This window comes from Aspergillus lentulus (genome assembly GCF_001445615.1).
Source record: "Aspergillus lentulus DNA, contig: Alt16, strain: IFM 54703, whole genome shotgun sequence".
In the NCBI taxonomy this organism is placed as follows: Eukaryota; Fungi; Ascomycota; class Eurotiomycetes; order Eurotiales; family Aspergillaceae; genus Aspergillus; species Aspergillus lentulus.
The window spans coordinates 479,503-504,771 of record NW_028322113.1 but is presented as its reverse complement, the minus strand read 5'-3'; the positions used below and the strand labels follow the sequence as shown (position 1 = coordinate 504,771).

The 25,269-nt window shown below is 51.2% G+C and overlaps 11 protein-coding genes across 11 annotated transcripts; 5 read left to right on the top strand and 6 right to left on the bottom strand.

The window, feature by feature from the left end:
• Nucleotides 1-87: 87 nt before the first annotated feature.
• ALT_7655 (uncharacterized protein) lies at nt 88-480 on the top strand (the record flags this gene model as incomplete). Its single annotated transcript, XM_033557416.2, has 2 exons — nt 88-288; nt 358-480. 2 exons carry the CDS (start codon nt 88-90, stop codon nt 478-480), a joined length of 324 nt encoding a protein of 107 aa, XP_033413307.2.
• Nucleotides 481-3,612: 3,132 nt separating this feature from the next.
• On the top strand, nt 3,613-9,842 carry ALT_7654 (ribonuclease Z 1; the record flags this gene model as incomplete). The annotated part of the gene is made up of 3 exons (XM_033557417.2): nt 3,613-4,672; nt 4,727-5,557; nt 6,343-9,842. The coding sequence occupies 3 exons, from the start codon at nt 3,613-3,615 to the stop codon at nt 9,840-9,842; spliced, it is 5,391 nt and encodes a 1,796-aa protein (XP_033413308.2).
• Nucleotides 9,843-10,070: 228 nt separating this feature from the next.
• On the bottom strand, nt 10,071-11,998 carry ALT_7653 (putative acid phosphatase; the record flags this gene model as incomplete). The annotated part of the gene is made up of 7 exons (XM_089600298.1): nt 10,071-10,942; nt 10,998-11,312; nt 11,422-11,580; nt 11,655-11,670; nt 11,732-11,766; nt 11,829-11,841; nt 11,909-11,998. 7 exons carry the CDS (start codon nt 11,996-11,998, stop codon nt 10,071-10,073), a joined length of 1,500 nt encoding a protein of 499 aa, XP_089455191.1.
• A 502-nt stretch (nt 11,999-12,500) lies between these two features.
• Nucleotides 12,501-13,442, bottom strand: ALT_7652 (putative short chain dehydrogenase/reductase; the record flags this gene model as incomplete). The annotated part of the gene is made up of 1 exon (XM_033557420.2): nt 12,501-13,442. One exon carries the CDS (start codon nt 13,440-13,442, stop codon nt 12,501-12,503), a length of 942 nt encoding a protein of 313 aa, XP_033413311.2.
• A 948-nt stretch (nt 13,443-14,390) lies between these two features.
• Nucleotides 14,391-15,803, top strand: ALT_7651 (GTR/RAG family Ras-related GTP-binding protein; the record flags this gene model as incomplete). Its single annotated transcript, XM_033557422.2, has 5 exons — nt 14,391-14,396; nt 14,565-14,671; nt 14,724-14,825; nt 14,874-15,557; nt 15,608-15,803. 5 exons carry the CDS (start codon nt 14,391-14,393, stop codon nt 15,801-15,803), a joined length of 1,095 nt encoding a protein of 364 aa, XP_033413313.1.
• Nucleotides 15,804-17,026: 1,223 nt separating this feature from the next.
• Nucleotides 17,027-17,838, top strand: ALT_7650 (putative heme/steroid binding domain protein; the record flags this gene model as incomplete). Its single annotated transcript, XM_033557423.2, has 2 exons — nt 17,027-17,269; nt 17,347-17,838. 2 exons carry the CDS (start codon nt 17,027-17,029, stop codon nt 17,836-17,838), a joined length of 735 nt encoding a protein of 244 aa, XP_033413314.2.
• Nucleotides 17,839-18,075: 237 nt separating this feature from the next.
• Nucleotides 18,076-18,695, bottom strand: ALT_7649 (40S ribosomal protein eS25; the record flags this gene model as incomplete). The annotated part of the gene is made up of 4 exons (XM_033557424.2): nt 18,076-18,098; nt 18,176-18,385; nt 18,576-18,621; nt 18,693-18,695. 4 exons carry the CDS (start codon nt 18,693-18,695, stop codon nt 18,076-18,078), a joined length of 282 nt encoding a protein of 93 aa, XP_033413315.1.
• Nucleotides 18,696-19,059: 364 nt separating this feature from the next.
• On the bottom strand, nt 19,060-20,662 carry ALT_7648 (WD40 repeat domain-containing protein; the record flags this gene model as incomplete). The annotated part of the gene is made up of 3 exons (XM_033557425.2): nt 19,060-19,677; nt 19,759-20,585; nt 20,641-20,662. 3 exons carry the CDS (start codon nt 20,660-20,662, stop codon nt 19,060-19,062), a joined length of 1,467 nt encoding a protein of 488 aa, XP_033413316.2.
• A 640-nt stretch (nt 20,663-21,302) lies between these two features.
• Nucleotides 21,303-22,953, top strand: ALT_7647 (tRNA-dihydrouridine synthase family protein; the record flags this gene model as incomplete). Its single annotated transcript, XM_033557426.2, has 2 exons — nt 21,303-21,452; nt 21,508-22,953. The coding sequence occupies 2 exons, from the start codon at nt 21,303-21,305 to the stop codon at nt 22,951-22,953; spliced, it is 1,596 nt and encodes a 531-aa protein (XP_033413317.2).
• A 297-nt stretch (nt 22,954-23,250) lies between these two features.
• ALT_7646 (CENP-X/MHF2 family protein) lies at nt 23,251-23,978 on the bottom strand (the record flags this gene model as incomplete). The annotated part of the gene is made up of 2 exons (XM_033557427.2): nt 23,251-23,298; nt 23,370-23,978. 2 exons carry the CDS (start codon nt 23,976-23,978, stop codon nt 23,251-23,253), a joined length of 657 nt encoding a protein of 218 aa, XP_033413318.2.
• A 451-nt stretch (nt 23,979-24,429) lies between these two features.
• On the bottom strand, nt 24,430-25,155 carry ALT_7645 (ADP-ribose 1''-phosphate phosphatase; the record flags this gene model as incomplete). Its single annotated transcript, XM_089600297.1, has 4 exons — nt 24,430-24,508; nt 24,557-24,891; nt 24,955-25,013; nt 25,074-25,155. 4 exons carry the CDS (start codon nt 25,153-25,155, stop codon nt 24,430-24,432), a joined length of 555 nt encoding a protein of 184 aa, XP_089455190.1.
• Nucleotides 25,156-25,269: the final 114 nt, after the last annotated feature.

Here is a 25,269-nt window from a genome sequence, read left to right as displayed (position 1 = left end):
CGTAGCATATAAGGGCCATGAGTTCCAAACCAACCATTTCGAAAAACAAATCAGCCGTCAACTGAACATCAAATCAACATCGTCGCAATGACTTCCAACTACAATCTCAGAAGAGGTGCCAACCCAGCCCAAGACCAGGCGGGAGACACGGCCGGCGAGCCCGACATGCAGTCTCAGTTGCAGACCCAACCCGGGTTCCAGTCGCAGGCCCAACCCGGGGTCCAGTCGCAAACAAACCAGCAGAAGAGCCAGGAGAGTTCCTTCCAGACCTCGGAATCCACTAAGCAGGTACGTGTTTAGTTCCCTGATCCCCAGTTGTAGCAAGCTCTAGTTACTGATTCATTGGCCCCCGACCAGACCTCCAGTAACGATGTCCAATGGGGCAATCAGCCTGGAAACTTCAGCGCCTCGGAGACGAATCCAAAGCCACCTGGATCGTATCATTTGACTAGTGACCAGCTGTCTCATCCTCAGGAGTAATGATTCTCTATGTCTGATGGCGTTCGACTCGAGTAAGCTGGGGTAGTGTAACATGATGCGTAAAAGTGTATATGTATATGAATATCTGTATCGAGAATGCTGAACATGACATTTTGAAACGAGAATTGATTTATTATCGAGATCTGCTTTATATTGTTAACACAGAACTGACTAGTCAACCTGACATCAAGTAGGCATCGTGCCTTCGGACAGATGAAGCCAGCCCACTGCTTAGATAGTCAACATTCTTGTAGTAGAATGCTCACTGCACGGTTGGGCGCAGGAGTATCGAGATGACCGGCCTCGCTCGCATGATGACTGCACGGAGAATGGATGCACCACTAGCCGATCTGTGGTGCTTCACCTCATATCACTTATTTCACAGAGAGACCGACCATTCTGGAGCCCCTGTAGAGGTGTACGACTCGGATCAAACCGAGGCGTGAAATCATGGTCGGAGAGGCTTCGCAATGCAACCCACAGAAGTACGGTCAGTATCAGATCAGACTAGTGGATCGTTCTCGATCAAACCACAGATAACTATAGATTAGATGATGAAACAGGGGCGTGGAGAGAAAGCAGCCTTGCAAGGCATTTTCCACGATTCACAATCCACCCCTCTCCAGTCTAGACGCCCAGGAGGCTTCGTTGAAACGATAGAGTCGAAGGTCTAGACTGGGCGGAGTATCACCGCATGTGACTGGACGGACTTGATCAATTCCGATAGATATTGTCTCCCGTACTGAGTTCCATAATTATTTACCCAGATGGGTATGTCGTTCGCTGGTCCGTGGTAAGAGGAGCGGAATCCTGCCGAGCCCTCCTCAGCAGGAGGATGAGCTCGGCCTTCTGCATGACCTGTGGATCAGTAGACGATCAGGCTAGACTCACAGTGTGTTGGATGGGTTATCCCATGCAGTATCTACTTTGGGCCTGTTCAATGGCTATGTGATCGTGCTGCGCCTCGACCGACAGAACAAAGCCAATCGCTTTTGGAGATATTCTGTAGCCTGGCTGTGGCGTCCGCTGGTCAGCCGAACGAGTACTCTTAACGCCGCTACCGCATTCGGCAATCTGGCCCGATTGCCGTTTATGGTTGTCGCAGTCGACGTCGGTTTCTCATTATCATAGCTGAACTAGTGGCTGAGCTGCTAATAACAGGGCGAGTTATTCCCAGTCGAAACAAATAGACAGATTCAGCGTCAGTTTGAGTACTTGGACGGGAAATACATTTGCCGGTTTAAACTTTGGCAGAGGTTTGTCGTTGAGTCCACTTCCGACGATTCTCCATTTGGCCCATTCAGTTGCTAAAGCTGATCAAGCAATAGTGGTTAGATGGCTTGCAGAGTGGCGGTGCGGCTAGTCACTAACTACTCCGTACCATAGTAACAATGGAGACGTAGGACGGTAGTACGTAACTATCTAGATATTCCTAGATAGCAGATTGAAGATAAACTAGAGAATTCTTCAATCTCTCTAGCCGTGCCAAGCTTTGGCTCAGATTCACCATGATCCACCATAAACCAGAAAATAGGAGACCTGGGGATTGTGGAAGCCGAGAATCAACCAAAGCGGTCCCGAAGCCTTCTAGAACGACGCTGGATATCCGAAGAAGGCAGAGCGCTGATCTCCACGAGCTACTAGGCCTGGTCATTCGTCTAAATGTCAAAAGAAGACCATTCTTATTACCAAAGATTGCTTTAGCAAAAGGCTTCCATCTGCCCTGTCATTTTCGCCAGTTGGTCGCATACAAAACTCTACCTCTTGCCCTTTGTTGTCTGTTGTGCCGTGATAACAACTGGAATGTAATGATTTCTGTCCCAGGGATACGTAAATACCTCTGTACGTCCAAGATTCTTGGTTGAAGCACACTTGGTTCAATGTCGAGTTTCATGTCTCAACAACATCACAGACTCAAATATGTGAACATCCGGCATTTATCCATTTTAATTTCCAAGGAAAACAGTTTCTTCAAATTGAAAGCAAAACTCATGTATCATTGGCCAATGGAGAGCCATATACGTCATTTCATGCTGAGAAAAGGACCTAGGGCTTTACTGGAGTATGTTCCGTGAAGGGTAACCAATCAAATTAATTCCTTGCACCATGGAAAAGGGATGAGGAGTGCAGTTCCGTCGGACAAACAAACTTGAAACAGTAAAGCGCCAAACGACAACACACCAGACAAAGACCATTTGTGATTGATTATTTGGGGCAAATGTCAGGGGTACTCATTATACCGTACCTAAGGTAGTATTTGATGGCAATAGTTCTCGTATTCTACCGGAGGATGGAATACGACACAAGCTCAACATGACATGCAGGTGGTCAACTGGCTGCATAAGAATCCCTTGTTGACATGATCTCTGATGATCAACAACTACCGTAGATAGAAGTAAACAAACTACCAGATCTTGGTGGAAGATCTCCTGATTGTCCCATCACTTGCCGTATCCAAGACAGTAACAATACGGAACTGGTAAGGAGGGTGGATCATCTCCTTAGGGTGCAGCATTGTTAGCCCTAGGTCTCGAACCAATCAACAGCCACAGCATGCAAAGGACTCCGCTTCTCGAAGCTGAGTCAGCGGGGGACGCGCAAGCCGATTTACCTAACCTGATTTCTATTCCTGGAGAGGACAAAGTGCCCACTTCTCAGGCCTCCTAGATACTAGTAGTGTCTCCTTCCAGACTCCCTAGTTCTACCGCGACCATCTATGGTGCCTCCCGACTCCTGTCGTTCTGCTTCACGTCTCTGATCCCTCATAACCTATCTATCTATCTATCTACTATCTATCACCCTTTCCACCGGTCGATCTCCAGCAATCTCCCTGACCCATCCTACCGTTACTACGATTTCGACTGCATTATCCCACACCTTTCTAACCCTTTCCATTGATCTCGACTCTTTGGTTCATCACCTCGACTTCATTTCCCTATCCGTTCTTTCCTCGAACGATATCCTTCTAGAACCTCGCGTATACGTACACTCTTAAAATCTCTATCACGCCTTTCACCGTCATTCGCTATCTACATATATTCAGCCGTCCTATCAAACTATCAATTGACCATCGTTGATCGACCGGACGCTTCATTCGTTCGATATCGGAGGTACTCGCAGTCCATCAACAAAATGGCGACTCTAGCGGAACCCCCTACGGTCATGTCATCATCAACCTCGCCGATGCCGACCGTGTACGAACAGGACATTGACAGCTTCATCAACCTCGATCAACTCACCTACACATCCGCAGAACCGGCTCGATCAAAAGCCATCCTAGCAAGCCAGCCTTCTCTCCCCAGCTCAGATTTCACCGCCGGCGATGTTCGCAGTGCGACATTCGCTGCCAATGGTCACTCACCTATGGCTTTCCAAGGGCCTAGCCACCAATATGAGGAACACAAGCAGCAGACTGGTCTGCCACCAGGAGCTCTAGCTCAGGCAATGAACTTCAATCAGATGGCCGGCGTCACTTTCGGTAACGCGAGCCCTGCTTACCAGATGAACGGCGACATGTTCGCTAGCAGCCACATGAAGCGGGAAGACACTTCGTTCGATTTCAACAACATGTCTTCTCGTAACCCGTCTGAAATGGACCTGGAGTCTGACGGCATGGGCGCGGTTCCTTACTATCTCTCACCCAATGTCAACAAGAATCAATTCATCGATCCCAATGCTCTTGGAGGTCATGAAGTCGTTCCTGCCGGGCCTTCCACTCAGGTCGGCCGCATGTATCCGGGAATGCACCAACAACAAGCAGCCATGGCAAAGGCGGCTCAACAACAACAACAACAACAACAACAAAAACAACATGAGATGCTTCGTCAGCAGCAACAGCAGCAGCAATTCCAGCAGCAGCAGCAACAGCAACAGCAGCAACAGCAACAGCAGCAACAGCAACAGCAGCAACAGCAACAGCAGAGCCAGCCCCCTCGCGCCACGAACCCTGCCGTTGAGGAACGGATTACGCGCCTTTTGCAGCAGATGAGACACAACGCTATGGGCGCTATCGAGGACACACCATCGCCCTCTTCGTCCTTACCTCAAATGGCAAAGATGAAGAAGGATGAGCAGGATATGGACGAAGATGAAAGGTTACTAGCTAGTGAAGAGGGAAAGAAACTCAGTAGCAAGGAACGTCGGCAGCTACGCAACAAGGTTTCGGCACGCGCTTTCCGATCGCGCAGAAAGGGTATGCTTTTAATTATCGAACAGCGACCATATCTGCAATACTAACATGAACTAGAATATATCGGCCAACTTGAGTCAGAGGTCGCTGCACGGACCAATGAAGCCCACGAACTACGTCTTCAGAATCGTGTTCTGTACGAGGAAAATGCTCGCCTCACCGACCTTGCTCGCATGCTTCTCTCCTCCCCTCATTTCTCTCAATTCCTGGACGAGATGAGCGTCAATGGCGTCCCCGCCCCCAATCTACCTCAATCTCAAACCCAGGTTCCTCAATCCCAGCCGCAGCCGCAGCAACAGCAACAGATTAAGCCTCAATCTCAACCACAGCCCATGGGGCAGCCGGCCATGCAAGCTAGCATCGTCAGAGACGCCACTCCTAATCACGGTATCCCAGTGCCTCAGAACCCTCAGGTTGGCATGGTTATGGTCCCTAATCAACCGATGGATGTTTCTGCAATGAGTCTTAACAATGGCGCCTGGAACACTGGAATTGACATGAGCTATGGCAACACTCCTGTGTTTGCTGTCCTGGAGGTTCCCGAGGGTCCCGCTCTCGACGCAGAGATGCTCTCCGGAAAGAGCTCGAGTTTGTTTGGAACATGTCTGCCAGAAGTATCTTCTGCAAAGGATGAGATCCCCATGATTGAGCGGCCGCCGAATACAGAGGAGGATTCTCCTGTCGGTGTCGAGAACCCAGATATTCAGCTTGACGAGTCCGACCCTGCTTTCGCCCTCTTCGCCGACTCCCCCGCCAGCGGCTCGTCGTTAGACTCCCCTGTGGACTTCCCTTGCACCATCCGATCTGAAAAGTCAACACCTGCATTTGAGCTGGTAGTCGAGAACGAGTCCAAGGCCACTGCAGACCGCTTTGTCGCTCTTTGCAACAGTATGGAGGCCGCCTTCCAACGCGTCTCTGTGATGACCTCCCATCTTTCATGATTCCCCCACGCCGCGCGGCCGAGCATTTGTGATACCTATAGGATTTGTAAATTCCATCCTTGATATTTGTACTGTTTTGGGCTTGTGATCATCAATTCCCTGTGAGGATACATACTCCCCCTCTTTCCTTTGTTCATGGCATTTGACTGTACATCTGCGTCCCGCATCTTCTTCGTCTCACTCTCTTTATCTCTATCGTTCGCTTGTCAATTCTGGGTTATTGGAGTCTCGGTGTATTGAAGGAACAGGTCTCGCTTCTATTTGGGAAGGGTATAGGAATTGGACGCCGGGTCCATTGGCCATTAGGAACCGACATTAGCTTTAGTCGAATAAGATCAAAAGTCAGAATAAGCTGCAGCTATTCAAAAGAATTATTAAATACAAGAACTAAATATTCGCAGTATTTCAATCGGTGGATGTAGTCTATGCCTCCACATTCAAAACACGCCAAGAGTCTTCGGGCGGAGGCAAAACTAAAACCAAATTATTCTGGATGACTTCAGCAACTCCGATATCCTGACTCACAAACAGAGTCTCTCATCCAGGAAGGCAGTCACTCAATTCCGGATTCAACCCTGGATAGCTCTCTATTGACTTATTCTTGGATTCTGCAATGATTGCGCAGTGCCATCCATTCCTTCGGTGAAAGCTTTTCAGCAGCCACATTGGCTTCCCTTCTTTTTTCGGGGAGGCTGTTCACCAAGGCCTTTCGCCCGGCTCCGTCGTCAGCAGGCTCTTCTTGCTTCTCCAGAGCTGCGTCTTACCTCAAGTCGCGTCACCAGGTCTACGAAGGCGCGTCTGGGCCTCCCAAACCGTCAGTGTATCGTCCGTTCAAGGCACTTCGAACACGCGACCATCGCCGCGAGATCAATCCAGACGCCTATCTTCTCAGAGCGCCCAAACTCGAATTCAAACGAGGGAAAACCTACATTTTATACAACCCTGCTTCGCGCCAGGACTCCGGCTTCGACTCTATACCTACTTGCCCTGTTGGAAACAAACCAATGAAGTTCTACTATCAGGTTCTGACGACGCCGACGGCCGATACGCCGGGCACGACTGTCGTCCTACACTTCCCGGAGAAACGGTATTTCTTTGGCCAGATCTCAGAGGGGACCCAGCGGGCCTGTACGGAGCGCGGTGTCAAGCTATCCTACCTTACGGATATTTTTCTGACGGGACGGACAGAATGGGCGAACAATGGCGGGTTGATTGGTGTGATTCTCACCCTGGCGGATGGGCTAGCGAGCGCCGCGAATGCGTTGGAGCTTACTGCGCGTGAGAAGGAGGCCAAGGGCCGTGGTGGTCAGCCTGTTAAACAGCAATCGCAGCAGCAGGACGGGCAGGCTGACAGGGGCACGTTGACGATTCATGGTGGCCGAAATCTGACGCACACCCTAGCCACTGCGCGGAGGTTTGTTTTCCGTAAGGGCATGCCGGTTTTCACGAGGGAGTACGACTCGGAGAGTCTGTCCAAGGCTGGTTCTCAGGCACGCGCCGCTGATCCCTTTGAGCAGCCGACCTGGTCGGACAGGAACATCAAAGTGTGGGCCATGCCCATCCGCCCCTCGCCGTTGCAGCGGTCAAGAAGGACATCTCCTCAAGCCGGGCCTCGGAGTCCGAGAAAGAGGAGCTTGGACGAGTTCCAGGAGCGAGACGCTGACAAGCCTGTTCTGGACCAGCGGGCTCGGGACCAGATCATGAGGCAATCGGTCATCTCCGACATGTTTAATTCGTCGTGGAGGATGGATGCTCTCGTCGAGACTCCTTTGGCAGAAGTCAAAATGCCTGCGGTCATGTTCGTGCGGGATCCCGAAACCAAAGACCTCAAGCCGTACCATGGCCCTGCTCCTGGAAGCGACAAGCCACTTCCTGACATCAAGGTGCTCGTGCGTCAACCCTGGCCTGGAGCCAGTGTGGAGAAACTGCCACCCACGACACGGTGCGATGAGGCGGTGTCTTATATCGTGCGCAACCACGATCTTAGAGGCAAGTTCGACCCACAAAAGGCGAAAGAGCTGAACGTTCGCGCCGGTCCCAACTATGCGCGCCTGACGAAGGGCGAGAATGTGCTGTCTGAGGACGGAAAGACCGTCACTCCGGATATGGTCTTAGGTCCACCACGACTCGGGAAGGGGTTGGCAATCATCGATCTGCCTACTTCTGACTACGTAGATGATTTGGTTGACCGGCCGGAATGGAACTCGGCCGCTGTCACCACGGGGCTAGAGGCCTTCCTGTGGATTCTAGGACCTGGTGTGGGCGACCATCCTCGCCTCCGCGAGTTTGTCGCTCGCATGTCGCACTGCAAACACACCGTCTCCAGTACGGATTACTGTCCCAACTACTTGGCACTGAGTAGCGTGGCAGGGTCCTCGATCCGGCTGGCTAGGTTGCGCGGCGAGAATTATCCCGTCCCGGTTCATGATAATAAGACCCTGCCACAGCCAGGTACTCCTACGTGCGAATCGGAGACAACCAAGGAAATGATCCGCAACTCGCCATTCGAACCGATAAAACCCGGCCTGGTCATCGACATGGAACCCAAGTTCGAGCTTAATCGCTCAGAGGTCGTGCCACTCTTCAACCCTGCCGAGACCGTGCAGAAGATCCCTCGCTCCATCGAGCAGCGTGTGACTGCCATCCGTAGGCGGGTTATGAACCCCCAATTTCAAGAGAAACTAGCCGAGTTCCGTAAAGGCCTTCCTGGGGCCAATGTGGAGATTGTAACTCTGGGAACTGGCTCGTCCTCGCCGTCCAAGTACCGCAACGTCTCCAGCACTCTCGTCAATGTGCCTGGGGTGGGATCGTATCTGCTTGATTGTGGTGAGAACACCATCGGCCAGCTCAAGCGGATGTACGAACCGAAGAAGTTGCAAGAGGTGCTGCAGAACCTTCGGCTGATCTGGATCAGCCATCTCCACGCCGATCATCATCTTGGCACTGCCTCCGTCATCAAGGCGTGGTTCCATGCGAATTACCCGAACGGCGTACCTCGAGCAGGCAATGTCGAGACCGACATGCGCAAGATTCTCCAAGAAAAGCGCCTGTTTGTCGTGTCCGAGGAGATGATGGTCGGCTGGCTCGAGGAGTATGCCGGCGTAGAGGATTACGGTTTTGGAAAGCTAGTGCCTCTGGCCGCCCATCCCAGCTACATCAACCCAGACACTAAGATCAAGACCAAATTCACCTACCGTCACTGCCGTGACGATGGCTCCTACCCCGGGTGGGAAGCCGACGGGAGCCGGCCTCAGACGTCCACGCTCGACTTCAACGACGGTTCCTCGCCGTTGACCCCGCTCCTGCGTCAGGCCACCGGACTCGCCGATATCCTCACAACGAGGGTCTCGCACTGTCGTGGAGCCATGGCCGTCTCCCTCGTCTTCCCAGACGGCTTCAAGCTCTCCTTCTCCGGCGACTGCCGCCCCTCCGCCAACTTCGCCACCATCGGCCGCGACTCAACCGTGCTCATCCACGAAGCCACCTTCCAAGACGACATGGCCGTCTCCGCCATCGCAAAGAAACACTCCACCACCTCCGAAGCTCTCGAAGTCGGCCGCCTGATGCAAGCCCGCACCGTCGTCCTCACCCACTTCAGCCAGCGGTACCAGAAAGTCGCACACGTCGACCACGGCGCTGGCCCCGCTCCAGCAAAACCAGACCCCGAACCCAAGCCCGCTCCAATGGTCCGCGAGGACCTCGACGTGCCCGACGACGAACCCGCCCCTGAACCCGAATCCTCCACCCTTACCGTCACCCCCGCGGAAAACAAACCACCTCTCCAAGCCCCCGTCACCGCCGCGTTCGACTACATGCGCATCCGCGTCGGCGACATCCCCATCGCGCAGGCCTTCGCCCCCGCCATCGAGAAACTCTTCGATATTCTCGAGCGCGCCTCAGCAGTCGAAGCAAACAAACAGAAGAAAATCCGCGAAGCGGCCGACGCCTTAGCGAAGGAGAAGAAGCAAAAACAAAAGAAGAAGGGGGCTGCTGAGCCTGAGCCTGCTCCCTCTGCCACTCCCGCTGCCGGCGAGGCCATGGATACCGACCAGGGTCGGTCTCTGTGGAGCGCCAGCGAAAGCGAGAGCGGATGGGGCTCGAACGATGACGAGTGGATGGATCGGTTTTGGCGTGGGAAGCACAGTCGCAGTCGGAGTCATAGTAGGAGTAAGCCTCATGGCGGACGGCGCTCGAGCCCGAGTATTCGGACGAAGAGCGGTGATGCCGTTTAGAGTATTCCGTGATAGATGGAAATTGTGAGCGAATACATACGTAGACAGACTTGTACCCGTGGTTCCATTTCGCACCATGTGTGCATGCATATACACAAGTCTCCTATTGTTGGTTATTGACCAGCCAGCGACAATACTACAAGACGTGCTATTCAAGTATATCCATTATCTCAGTCTACTGGATTACAAGACGTGATTACCCTCTATAAACTAGCCCCGAAGATATTACTAGAACCCAGCAACAGCCTTCTCCGCATCGTCCTTACCGTACAGCCCCTCCCCTAGATTCTGTACACACTCCTCCCTCCAGTTCTTGGGTGTAAACTTATCCACAATCTCCTTGAAAGCATCGAGCGTACAGAACGTCTCGTCGCCAGGCAGATGGTTCTCCGCTTTCGCTGCGCAGCCGGGAATCCGGACGGGGCGGTCATTGTACCGAATACGCACGTAGTGGTTCTGCAGCGCCTGCCGTGTTGAGTTCGGGAGAGACGAAAGCGGGGCGCGGTCCGTGTCGGACGAGGGCGAGGCTTCATGACCGGTGATGTACGCGAGCAGGCCCCTTTGCTTGGCAGACGGGGAAGGTGACGACGGAGGTGGGTTCTCCGCACGGGAGAAGAGTTCAATAGCGATGGAAGAGGTGAACGGCGGCCATTTGGCGTCAAAGGCGCCCACGCTGCCCAGGATAGCGGCGAGGGTGGTATCGTGGCATCCGCTCATGGCGAACTTGATCGCCTTGCCGTTCTCTGCGGACGAGCCGGAGGCAGAGCGCTCGCTGCGCCAGCCGCCGTTGGCAGCGGCATTGACCATGCGGTCGACCACGTCGCCCATCAGGGCGCCGATTCCGAGTTTCCGGTATTCCCTGCTCTCCGCGTATCCGGCGAACCACTCATCGACGGCGATGGTGTTGGTGTACTCGCGGGCCTTCTTGTCGTAGAACTCCGCGGGTAGTCTCGTGGCGGGGCCGTGAGCGTCGGTCGCGTTGATCGTGTCTTGGATACCAGAGAGGCGGGGGTGAGAGTCGACAGCGATTTGGGGAGAGGCGTCGGGCATCCACTTAGACCAGAGGCTGTTGAGGTAGTTCATTTGTTCCGATTCGTTCCCTGTAGCGTTATCATTAGGCTCAGTTTCACCACTGATTCTGAAGCGGAAGCGTACATCTTTTCGCGGCACGATCAGCGAATAGCCGAGCCAATTGCCTGAACCGCCGGCAGTTACCCTCATTGGGAAAGAGTGTCTCATCCGAGAAAGAGCGCGCAACAATCACCGGCGGAGGGAAGTCTTGCGTACGCGCACTGGCCGGGTACATGCCCCAGAAGGCTTGCTGGAGGCTCTCGAGAGCTCGAGGGATAGGCGTGGCGCGAAGATACATATCTTCCGTATCCGATTTGATCTTTGGCATGAAACCGAGCTGGTCGACATATAGATGTCTCAGACGCTGACCCAGCTCAAATGTAGTCTCCCGCCCTCTATCTGTCAATTCACCATGTTGGCTGTAAAAGTCGCGAAGCGTATATCCAGTCAGCTATCAAGTCTTCACGACCACCAATTCGTCTCAGAAGTCAGGGGACCTGCCAGATACCCTCTATGTCACCCTTTGCACCCACGGCAACAACCGACTCGTCTCTGTCACCAAAGGCTTCCATTTTTCTTCGCCATTGAAAGCCATTCCACGATGAGAGGTCTTTCTCGCTGGCTGCCATCTGAATCATCCGACGCGCGACATTGCAATACGGCCAATCTTTGTGTGGTCATCGAGTTAGGAACGAGCAGTAAGGCTGAGGGCGATCGTAAATTCGATGCAGGGGTCCTTACATGGCGCGAGGCCTGCCTTGGAGATGTCAGTTTAAGTCTCACGCCTCATCAGGATCAGAAATGGCCATGTTACATACATTCTGGAATCGCGAGGAGACCGGCGTCCGTTCACCTTGAATAACCGTTCTTAGATCCAATTGCTTGGAGATAGTTCGACAGCAGGAATTATCGTACCGTGACGAAGGAACTATATTCTCACTCAGTAAGCTTGATTCACTCGGCCCGGGAAACCACTTTTTTATCTCATCACATACCACCTGGACCAATTGAAGCTGAAGCTCCTTTGGATAGAGCTTCTCGAGCTCTTCCTTGGAGTATGGCTCGCGGGGCACAAGAGTCGTCATTGGTAACACCTCACGTAGAACTGAAGAAGCAGACTGGTTATTAACAATAAAAGAGGACCCTCATGAAAGGAGCCCAGAAGACTAGCAATTGGGTGCAAACTCAATGCAGCACCTCGGACTGAAAGAAAGTATCTTACGGTGACTCGGGTTGGGCGCTTGATGACGCCAACGAGCGGTGCGCAGGAAAGGGGCCAATCAGTGCAGTGCCGAGGATCACCTGTCGCGGCGCTCTCATTGAGATCGGCTCTCTCTAGTATCCTACTACCTCTTTACAATGCCTAGGTTTTCTCCAGACACTGAACCCGAGATATTCTTCCACTACGGACGGGGTCAAGTGAATCAGATTTAATATAATTGAGCGAGTAGGTTGACTATCTGCGATGACATACAGACGTGCTGCGCTTCTCGCGGCCAAGATTCAGTTAGCCATTAAGCAGCATCGCGATAATGCTTGCTATTCAACATGTCCATAGCTCTAGCGTGTTCGCTTCGTCAAATAATACTACCTCTTCTTCGCCCGTTTCGCTTCAGCCTCCCGCTTCATGGCTCTGAGACGGGCCCCCAATATTTGAATCAGCATATTGCCAGGAATTAGATGAAAGCTCAGACCCTGGAGGGAGTGAGGCCAATACGCCCAGACAACCGGTTCGCCGCATCCGACGCGATTCAAGGCCGCTGAAGCCAGAGCGCGAGAGGTTGGGGTGAATAGGCCCACGGCCACATCATTCCCTTGACTATTAGTATTTCCCACTCGTAGCCCGAGGACTTCCACGTCTTTTCCGTCGAGCGTCATTTCGGCTTGCAGCGACCGGGTGAAGGATTCCACGAATCCCTTGGAGGCACTGTATACTGTGAGGGTCGGCATCACATAGGCTGCTGCCGAAGAGACGGTGAGAATGAGACTTGGGCTATTTTTCTTCAGGATAGGCATCAGGACGCGCGTGATTTGCGCCGTAAAAGTAGAATTAAGGCTGATGGTCGCCTGCACGTCTTCATGTGTGAGCTCGGCCAGCCGCTCGAACGGCTTCACTCCCCCTCCAGCATTGTTGACCAGAACAGTGAGACGGGCGTCACCAATCTCTTGTGCAATCCAACTGAGATCTTCAGAGCTTTTAAACGCGTCGAAGACGATGATCCGAACCTTTGCGTTGGGGAACTCGGCCAGCAGCTCATCCTGTTTTCGTAGTAGCTTGTCGTGATTCCGACCGTGTAGGAAGACATTGAATCCACGCTGGCAGAGTTCCTGGGCAAATCCAAAGCCTATTCCATCGCTGGCGCCGGTCACGAGAGCCCAAGCATCTTTCTCAGGGGAGTTGTACCGCGAAAGATTGGAGGGTCGGAGGTAGCAGTAAAAATGGCGGGCGACTTGTACGGCAAGATAACAAGTAGATGCAGCGCCAATATAGCCGAACGCGGTTTGCAATTCTTCTGGTATTTGCAGCATTGTAGAGGATCGTTGGCGATGAGTTGCTTCTGGATGGGACGTCGCGTGTAGGCGCAAAGGGGATTCAGTTTCAGCCTAAACTGGACATGAGATATATATATACGACTGACGCTCGATTTCTGTCAGTTAGCGCTGGTCAATAAGAATTCAGTGGTTGAGATTAGAGCTGTGTGGAAGAAAGTCATAATCTTTAAACTACATCTCTCCCTACTTCGCGGTGGACAGAAATAATCGGGCGGTCTTTGACGGCGCAATCGTGCGATGAGATCATTCATCACGAGATCGTGGCCGTGTTGACCATCGTGATGCGCAACTAGTCTCTTTTGCCAGGGACCGAGCATGTCCGAGAGAGCATCTTATCATGATCCTCCAAGCATGGTGGACATGGAAGTTGGAGAATAGCAATTAGACTATTCGTGTGGATATCTCTCAAGAAGACCCAGTGCGAGGCAGCTTGACACTCTTTCACAGCGAACGCTGAACGCCAAGCCAACCTACCCCGGCTTATCTCCAGACCACTCTGCACCTTCACCTTTATCCACACTCGACCTCTCGCTGCCATTGAGATCCAAGGTATTGACAGCGCAGTTGTCTGGAACGCGTCAATCTCCCCTCTGCGATACCATATTGAGCTAGACAGCGTCCGTCCTACGCAGGAACTTCCCCATTGTGGTCTTGTTCTCTTCTGGTCTGCGCCCACTGGGATAGTATATACTCACGTGGATGCAGTGTTCGGGGATATTGGATATTCACTATTACAAAACTCATTCTTCTGGAAAAATTCGCAGCGCGCCTCGCCATGAGGCTGAAGATCTAATCTTCTTTCGACATTCACTCATTGGCTTTGTCCTCAGTGTCGCGTCTTGCACCCACAAGTAGCACATTGGATCACTGACTTCCATTGTCTTCTTCACTGCCGTCGACCTTTTTGAAGCCTCTTCAATTAACATGGATGTAAGGAAGCCTACTCCTGGTCAATTCCCTCGTCCCAGCTATGCTGGAAAACCACAGAAAATGCCACGTTGACGATCTATGGTTTTGCGCGAAGCTTGTCTCGCCGCTGAAATTGACAAATCGTCGCAAATAATGAGTCTAATGCTGAGCTGACTTCTGTCGTCTCAGATTGCAAACCAGCATTTGGGGCCGCCGGTACAAGGCAAACCGGGCCATCTGGCCACGAATAAGCCTCGAGATGCTAAACCGCGCTTACTTCTGATGGGACTTCGCCGGTGAGCTATCTGCGTCTGAATAATGCTTAAACATGTTGCTGACTTTACTCAGGAGCGGCAAGTCATCCATCGCCAGCGTTGTCTTCCATAAGATGCCGCCAAACGAAACATTGTTTCTAGAATCGACGACCCGTATCCAGAAAGATTCGATTCAGTAAGTGCGCCCCTGCGCCGCCGTATCTTGGTCTTACACGATCTTTAGCTCTTTCATGGACTTCCAAGTCTGGGATTTTCCTGGTCAGCTAGAATACCTCGAGCCCTCATTTGACCTAGAGGATATTTTCGGCAGTCTAGGCGCGCTCGTATGGGTGATCGATGCCCAGGATGATTATCTAGACTCCGTTGCTCGGTTGAATCGGACCATTCTGACCGTCCAGCAATACTACCCGAACATCAATATCGAAGTTTTCATCCACAAGGTTGACGGGCTTTCAGATGAATATCGCACCGATACCTTTCAAGACATAGTGCAGCGCATCTCGGATGAATTAAGTGATGCGGGGTACGAAAATGCTCCAGTACACTACTATTTGACATCAATCTATGACTACTCAGTTTTCGAGGCTTTCAGCAAGGTGATCCAGAAGCTGATCCCAAATCTTTCTACCTTGGAGAATCTGATCAACACACTTGCGAATAATTGTGGTTTCGAGAAGACATACCTCTTCGACGTCTTGAGCAAAATTTACATTGCCTCTGACACTCGTCCCGTCGATATGTCATGTTACGAAATGTGCTCAGATTACATAGACGTGATTGTTGATGTCTCAGAGTTGTATTCGTGGGACCACCCAGACCGCAAGCCCAAGGGAGATCAGATACAAGAGGCGGAAAGTCATGTTGTCTTGCACGACGAGACCATGATACATTTGATGGAAATGAACAAGTGAGCTGTCTCTGACATATCAATTGTTGAAACTGTACTGACTGTTTAAGGTACCTATGTCTTGTCTCTGTGATTCGTAATCCTGAAGCGAAAGAGAAGAAGGGGCTTATCGACATGAACTGCCGCACGTTCCAAGACGCGCTTAATGATGTGTTCTCAAGGAGCTGGGAGCAAGACCAGGATACAGATCAGGCAGACGAAGAGCAGACGCAGCCTCAACTGGTTGAGCAAGGACCAAGGAGCTGAGCACATGGAAAGCTACTTGAAACTTAACGAAACACTTTGTACTGGCCTAAGTCTTCGAAGCCCGAAATGACTGGGCTGTGGTCCTATGGCAGTATTCCCTCTGTCGAGACCACTGCTACTCATGATATTCCGATACATACATTATTTCTGAACTCAATTTGATCAGGCTGGACCAGTCCGTATCTTCGTCTATTAGGAACGACAATCCTGTAGGCCTCAGGCACCGAGGCATCAACTATTGCAGACCCACTTACCGAAATTTTCCCTTTTCCTGAGCTTTAAAAAGTTTCGATTCCCTCTTCTGCATCTTCTTCTCTCCCACTCACCAAGAAATAATTGGTACTGCAATAGCAAGAGCTATAGCATCAAGCATAATGTCGGCTTGATCCACTGACATTCAGATCCAGCGTGTTCAACAACTTCATAAACTCCCAACGAACTGTTTAACTCACCATAAATTGGTAAGTGCATCTGCTTCATTCTCAATCGCAACAAAATTCTTCTCCCCTCCCTTAAATGATGAAAACCTTTTCCACATTCGCAGTTTCCACGCTAGCCGTCGCTAGAACCCATCTTAGACGTGCTCTGTGCGCATTTTCTTCCTTGGATGTCTGACATTTTTGACCACTTTTGTTCTGCTCTTGCAATAGTGAGTGTGAGCTTTTGCTGATTGATTTATAGTTTTCTAGGTTCTTGTTGTCGACGGCGACCAATGTTTGAGATTTAGTCATAAACGGCGGTCAAGAAGAATAATTGTGGTCTTGGTTACAGTTTTTGGATACAGAGATTTCAGAGCAATAGCAAGTGGTTAGACATGCATATTGTGCAGGAGCTATAGATCTTAATGATATTATACACAACGACCGTATAATCTTGCGTGTTATTGGAATACTAGTCTTGTAAGGTGTTGTGTCGCTCGATGAGTTGAGAGCTAGATTGACGCAGTATGGTGAAGCTATATGAAAACAGACAGCAGTCTGTTCTTGTAGATAATATAGCTTAATGCCGAGCTGGCAGCTCTGCAATCAATTCAAATGATACCAGTTCCACATCGCGCTCCATAATGTGAAACCATCGCCCAGACACAACTGGCGGAGAAGTCGGACATAAGCTGTCGAAGCTATCTGTCCTCGGTTTTCTGGGCGAACTTCCATACAAGCTACATCAGCACAGAACAAACCCAAATGCCATCCAGCATAGTCTAAACAACAACAACCAAAACTATGTCGGAACTCCGCCAAAGACAAGTCCCCCCGCAATCTTCCTCGACATCCGACAAGCCTACAAAATCAGCATCGCCGCGACGAACCAGCCATGACGGAGGGATCAGCGTCAGCGACATCATCCGCGTCCTGCTCACGCTGGTCGTAGCATCCTGCGGGCTCTCCTACTACATGACCGGCGAGTCTGTTCTCTGGGGATACAGGCCGTGGTTCACAAGGTGGCCGGTGTTGGTCCAGTACATTGTAAGCTAGCCCCGTCTTTCCGCGAGAGCTTGGGTGTCCTCATCTCCATGCTCGACGACGATGCTAACAATGCAAAGAAAGGACCTGTCTACCTAACACCGGACCAACTCGCCCTCTACAACGGCAGCGACCCCTCCCTCCCCATCTACGTCGCCGTCAACGGCACCATCTTCGACGTCTCCGCCAACCCGCTCGTCTACGGCCCCGGTGGCGGCTACAACTTCTTCGCGGGCCGGGATGCAACCCGGGCGTTTGTGACGGGCTGCTTCCAGGAGGACCTCACGCATGATCTTACGGGTGTGGAGGAGATGTTCATCCCCCTTGAAAACGAGGAGGAAGACAGGAAGCTGAGCAGTGGGGAGAAGAAGATCCGGCGGGAGCAGGACAGGAGGGTGGCGCTGGGTAAGGTGCGGAAGCAAGTGGCTCACTGGGAGAATTTCTTCCGTAACCACAAGAAGTACTTCGAGGTGGGGAAGGTGGTGGGATTGGAGGATTTACCCAAGGAGAAGAGGGAGCTTTGTAAGGCGGCGAAGCAGCAGCGGCCGAAGAAGAGGGATGTAGTGGCTTGATGATATGGCAAACTGGCGTGTATAATGGTTACGATCAGGCTATAGTATCTACGGATCGGTAAAGCAAAGTTGGAACAGATTTTGTGAGATCGATTCAGTCAAATTTACTTGACATATGCAGAAGCGCGTGCTTTCACACCAGAATACATCATTCGCCCAGCCAGACTTTCCGAATTTTATAGTGATATCATTCGTAGCATAAAAAAAGGACCGCGAGAAATGTTCGTAGGAAATCGTTTACTCAGCGGCAACGGCACGGGCTGTAAGCATGTAGTTAGCATTGCCATCCAACAACCACAATCATTCATATTGAACCGCAAGCAGTGCGAGCACATACTGTAGATGGTCATCTTGGAGTGGCCAACGACCTTCTTGATCTGTCCCTTCTCCTCGAGATCAGCGAGGGCCTTGCGGGCCAAGCTGCCGTTGATCTTCAGACGGTCGACAAGGGTGGCGACGGTGATCAGGCGGTAGGACTGGACATCTTTCTGCAGTCTCTCGGCAGTCTGCTTCTCAAGGACGACGGCGTGCTGGGCCTTGTCCTTGACTGTACGGTGAAATTAAGTCAGCATTCGTTCAGTCTCCGACCCCAAGCATCGTTGAATCCGACAAGTGACAAGCTCTTCTCCCCGACGAAAAAGGAACCGATGTGGCATGTTCATTTCAAGTGGAAAGATGATCGCTCGCTTCAACGGGGTTGGGTGATACGGTGATGGGAAGACGATGGAAGTGCGTACCCTTGCCCTTGGACCACTTCTTCTTTTGCTTTCCTGCGCCGGCGGCCTGAAAAATAATGTTAGTATCGCCTCACATTCTTCATAACCTTAATGGAACAAGGCGCCTCCAAAACGTACCATTTTGACTGTCTGATGCGGATGTTCGACGGAAGAGCTGCACAGAACGTCGGCCAGAAGTTTGAATACCCAAGTGCGAAATTGAGTGGGGGATGACTCAGCGTCACGTGGTGCTGAACCCTAAGCCCTCTCGCTGATGGTGGCTCGGTTAGCATGGCCCCGTCTCCGGGATGTGATTGGCCAGCGGGAAGTATATCCCAGGATCGAGGGATCGGACTTCAATAGCTGAGCAGGTGATGGCTATCTTGATCCTTCTTTCCTAGTTTTTCTTATGGGTATAACATATATGGTCTGTAGACTAGAACTCTCGATCGCAAGAATCCATTAGTCGTCATAATTATCCAGAATAGCCCAACTGAATTCAGCATCATCTGCTCGTGTTCGAGCAATGATTATTTGAGGACTTGTCATTCACGCTGTAAGCTACTTTAAACTGCTGAGCGCCGTCCTCCAATCCGAAATGACCAAGGACGTATTCGTCGAGTGTTCCGAACCATAAAGCTGGCACTCCATCTTGACCTGAAGGCAACCATCTTATGTCGTATTTTCCACCTTCACTTCGTGAAATCGGGATTGGGATAATTGACGGGGGTGTATCAAGTGACCAATATCGGACAGCGGGGACAAGATTATTAGATGTAGTTACAAGGAACTCGGTCTGCGAAGGATGCCATGCAACCTGTCGGACTGGATGGTCGTGAAGCAGAACGGAGACGAGACCGGGCTCTGTTTTCAAATCCCAGACCCAGACAACATTGGGTCGTGTCTGATCGACTGTACTGAGAAAAGCACCGTTGGCACTGAATGCCATAATCGATGCGCCCCGAGGTGAACCAGTCGACTCTGAAATCATGCTAAAGGCAGAAGATGCTGGCAACTCGGTGTATTCAAGACTCCCATCTGCCGTCACAGATCTCTCATGCCAGGCACTTAGCGAGGGCTGATCCAGTGGGAATGCATGTGAAAGCGTCATGGAGCAAGAAAACTGTATCAGTCATTAGGATTACTCGTAATACACGATGACAGGCCTCCAGCAAACAAGAGAGCTCAGATGACAATGACTTACCGTCTTGGTATTCAGAATGTCTATCGTTCCATCGACTTTTCCAACGGCTAGCAGATCCGAAGTATCGCCTTGGCTAACTGTTGGGCTCCATTCTATGCTTCTCACCCCAAGGTCAAAAACACTTTCCGATTCAAGCGAGCCGTTATAGGTTCTATAAAGGTTTCCATCTGCTGTATATATTAAGAGTTTGGTACCCGCACTTGCCGCATCCCAGACGGCGATCCAGTTTCCATCGGGGCTCCATTTCAAGCCCTGAGCATCCGATGTCGGTAGGTTAACTCGATTAACGAGCTCATAAGACCGATATTCATGGATCGTCAACAAGTCGGACGTTTCCGGCTTCAGTAAGATTGCAAACTGTCGCGTTCGCGGTCGATAGCCGAAGCCGTTACAATGAGAAAATTTTGGAGTTTTGATGACCTGGCTTCGACCCCTGTCCAGCGAATGGATCGTTAACTTCGTGTTCCACGCATGGAATACAACAATCTCGTTCTCGTCGGCTCCAAAGTCAATATTCAGAGAACTGGATTCGATATTTTCGATCTCAGCGTGCAGCTGCAGGGGATGAAGGTCCCAGACCAGAATACGGGTATCGCTAGCACAGAGGATACGTCGTCCTGTGCTCTCTTCTTGGCTGCTGATGGTATCGGACTGAGCGAGTTGTTTTGGCCGCGAAAACCTCAGAAACCTAGTCGGTGTCTCTTTGAGCTTAACAATTTCTACCTCCTTAAAGTCCGAAGACACGGGATTGAGGTGAATGATGAGGTCTTTGCCGTTGAGCTGAGCTGCAAGGGCTCCGTCATCCGATAAAAAAGCTGCCGATGAGCCTGCCATCCTGTTATGAAGCTGTCTGATTTTGTGGTATGTGCTCATTGGACTTACCTGCAACTGCTGTGGAGTCCATTGCTGTTCGTTTCAAACGTATAACATGCAGTCAATAAAATTGTCAAACCTGCAGCGAGTTGTCGGGAGCACATAAGACAGGTGCTACTCATACATGTCTCTTCATCAGCTACACCATTTTTCTAAAATGTTACAGAAGAAATCCCAGTTGACTGTTCCTGTCTTTCATTGCCCGTTTCGGAGGATAAACATCGCCAAGATCCAGTCTCGGATTATATAAGCCGGTATAGATATGAACTACCACTTGGTTTGGAGATTATTTCTAACCACAACTTCATTCTCAGTTACTCACGGGCCATTGATATAGAGTTCAAGCAATGACAGAACTATCAAGTGTCGACCTTAACAACCATCCGTTGTTTACAAAACTTCTCGATTCTACTCCGTACCCATGGCAATGGCGACACTGGCGATGATCAGTGATAAGATAAGAACCGCGCTGTTGTTTTTCCGTTCCGGATAATCGCCGCTCAGGAAAAAAAAAAGGCAATGTTGACAAGACTGGCCTGGAAGCCACAAACGAAGTCAGGTTCTTCCAGATATCTGTTTCTCCTCTATCAGCCACTATAGGGACTGTGCGCTTTCTTACCCCACTGCTGGGGCCATCATACTTTAACCTCCGACGTCGATTCTTTGCAAAAATGGCAGTGTTAGAGACGCAGCCTGCTCCGCAAAAAGCGCCTGAGAGCGCAACTGCGGAGCCCCGGAAGAAACTATTCGGCAGAGAGTTTTATGAGAGCATAGGCAGTCCCAAGTATATTGTGGCGCCTATGGTCGACAGATCCGAATTTGTAAGGCCCATGCCTCTCCTGTTCAGCGCATCCGGACTAACGATCCATCTCCCAGGCCTGGCGCATGCTGACTCGTTCGTTCATGCCACCCGAGGACCCGAAACCAATTCTCGCCTACTCCCCCATGTATCATGCGCGATTGTTTCGAGAGCAAGCGAATGTTCGTTGGCAACATTTCCAGCCTACCCGAGCCGGTCTCGACAAGAATGACAATTCCCTCTACCTTGACGGCAACCCGGCTTTTGACAGACCGCTTTTCGTACAGTTTTGCGCCAATGATCCCGATGATTTTCTAGAAGCTGCCCGACACGTTGCGCCCTACTGCGACGCTGTCGATCTCAATCTTGGATGTCCCCAAGGTATTGCCCGGAAGGGCCATTACGGAGCGTTCCTTCAAGAGGATTGGGATCTGATCTACAAGCTGATCAACCGACTGCATAAGGAGCTTCCCATCCCCGTTACAGCCAAGTTCCGCATACAGGAGTCAAAGGAGAAGACGTTGGAGTATGCGAAAATGATATTGTCCGCCGGAGCTAGCATAATCACACTTCACGGGCGCACAAGGGAGCAGAAGGGTCACAACACAGGCTTGGCAGACTGGAGCTACATCCGATATCTGCGCGACAATTTACCGCCAGAGACGGTCATCTTCGCAAATGGGAACAATCTGAACCATGATGATCTGGAACGTTGTCTCGAGGCAACAGGCGCGGACGGTGTAATGAGCGCGGAGGGTAACCTGTCCGATCCGGCCATCTTCAGCAAACCTCCCCCGGTTGGTAGCGAAGGACGCGAGTATTGGAGGGGTAGAAGCGGAAAGGGCGGATACCGCATCGACGCTATCTTCCGCCGATACTTGGACATCATCTATCAATATGTCCTGGAAGTGCCAGTTCCAGAGCGGAAACCTCTCTATCTCCCTTCAGATCCCAAAGAGCCCGAGCAGGTATCACCTACAGTGCCAGGGGAAGCGGAGGCTGAGGATGGCCCTCCGAAAAAGAAGCAAAAACGGGACAAGGCGAAGAGACCGAATTCTCCCAGTCTCGGAGTGATGCAAGGGCATCTCTTCCAGATTCTGCGTCCAATGGTCTCAAAGCACACGAATGTACGAGATGCGCTTGCAAGGTCCAGACCAGGGGATATGGCCGCGTTCGAGCACACTCTGTTCCTCGTCGAACAAGCAGTCAAAGAAGGCCTCGACGAATACGAACAATATCCAGAGCGGTTTGAAGTGGCTCCTAATGCAGACTTGAAAGGCTCCAAGGCAACAATCGCCGAATATGGCAGACCCTGGTGGGTTTGTCAACCTCACATTCGGCCTTTGCCGGAGGAAGCCATGGAAAATGGAGCTTTGAGGCCGAAGAAAAAGGAACTCGCAGAGGAAGATAAGGCTCAGAAAGACAGTTCGTCGGCACCGAGAATGACCTCGGACTCTAGAGTCGACCCAGTGGAAGCTGCAACACCGGACACAGCGACACCAGATCGACTGGTCAGTGGTTAGTCCAATGGCTTCTCAATTCTGGGGCCTCAGTCCAGCACATATATTGGCCTTCATCCGCCATGACACATGTCGTGGTCATGATATCACGGTAAATAGATTTCACGATTTTGCATAGCGTTTCTGTATTGGCATCTCAAATAGACACTGTCGTTCAAGCCATGTCTAATCAAATGCATTCCATACTCCTCAGACATAGATGTTTCATGCTATCATAGTCATGCAACTGGTATCTCAACCATAGACCAAAATGAAACTCCGTGAACTCCAATCCCAGCCAAACAACCAATAAAAATGAAGCTAGAAGTCCAACACAAGTTGCGGAGCCATCTTTTCAAGATCCTCGACCTATGCCACATGTCAGTAAATCAATAAGGCATTTCCCCGCAGGTTCAATGCAATTGAGAGCGGTATCATACCTCCAAGAACCCATCTCCAATCGATATCCCCCCAGGACGATCAGCCAACCCTTCAGCCCTCTCATACGCCGCTCTAGCCAACGCCTCCCTCACAAAGACATCCACATACTTAGCCACAACCTCATTCGCGTCCTTCGCAATCTTAGTCTTCTCGCTCTTGAAATGATGGTGTAATAACCTGGTGAGCAATTTCGGCGGGATAGCAGGCTCGCTCGACATCACATCATCCGCCTCATCATTATTCGTGATCTCCGCAAGAATGTAATCTGGTTCTTCAGAGGGCGATCTCTCGCGATCTTGACTGCCAGTGTCCCATCCCTCAGATCCAGACTGCGGTTCGGAGCCTGAGTCTGAAGCCGCGGCGCTAGGTCGGGCGGGGGCTTTCTGGCGAGAAGAAGAGGCTTTTGTAACAGCGGCGGGCCTGCGTGTACTCTTCGACGAGGATGCTGTCGCATTGACTGTGTTCTTGGCGACTCTGGAGGGAAACTTGGCTTTGGTTGATGCTGATACTGAGGTTGAGGGCCCAGCGGTGGTGATGGTGTCTCGCGGTCGTGGGGGTTTGAAGGGGAGGCGCCGGCGCTTTTGGGTGCCTTGTCGTTCGGGAGGCATTTTGCAGATTACTTGACCACTGGATAAAGTGCTTTTCACTGGTAGTATGCGTATGTTGCGTGTTCTAATACCCGGCTTCAGACATAGAGTGGCCGAAGACACGAGTCGCGGCCAAAACGCGCAGTCACGTGGTTCATATTATCTGTAGCCTTTCACTCTTCGCACCGTCTTGGACGCCGTCATTGGTGTTTATTTGTGGCTGTATATGTTTGAGGAACTTAAAAGCCATTACTTGCAGCCTATCTATACAAGAGTTAGGTGGTTGTAAGACGTTGTTGTGGGAATTTGTATGTGGTCTCATTCTCCATTAATACTCTGTAGCATAAATATAGAACTAGGTACAGAGTACAACTCTTGCTTTATGATGCGATGTTCTCAGTGCGCACTCTTGTTCAAAATACATAATGCGTCCAACTCACTCTACGCAAAACCTTTCTCAACGACAAAGCCATCATTCCCCATGAGGGCGAACCACAGTAACCTCCAGCCCAGCTTCTTCCAACACCCTCCGCGAGCGTTCCCAAGGAACCCTGAATAAACCAGCATTGAACCGGCAAGACCACAATTCTCCAACCGACCCTTCCTGAGAAGAGTGACCCGCCCGTAATTCTGCAAGTTGCCTCTTCATATCCGCCACAGCAAGCTCGGTATTCCTGATGATCACATCTGGTGGACTGACGCCCCGCCCAAAGCTGCGGGACGTGAATAGGCAAATGATCCAGTGTTTCGTGCCGCTGGCCTCAGAGTCTCTCTTCTGAGGAGGGATAATCAACGCAGTGCCCTCTGGTAGTCGTACGCCTCGCGAGCTTCTTGCACGGGACTCTTCGCTCTGCGCCGCAGGCTCAGGCCTGTACCTTGGGCTGGACAGGAGATTCTGGCAATGAGAACGGTAGATCTCAAAGGCAGCTGGATACTATTTTGCAAGGTAAGTTACTGAAGACCTCAAGAAGAAATTCAACTCAGGGTGCTGGGTTACCTTGTCTTTGAAAGCCTTTGCGATGCCCTTGCCCCAAGACCCTTGGCAATTGCAGGCGTCTGTTCTAGCAAATCAGTCACTGTGACGCACTGGGATCATGGATCAAAGGCTTTGCTCACGGATTAGAGCTGCACCATCTGGGGCATGGAAAAGGTCTCCCTCAATCTCTGTTATTTTGCTTTGTACTGAAGGTAGATCCATTGTGGTTGAGACTCGAAAATACGGTGCTTTTTGGAAGCGAATGGTGGAAGAGACCTTAACTCGAGGTCAGTGGCGTAGGGTATAGTGGTCAAATGAATACAAGCAGGTATCGTC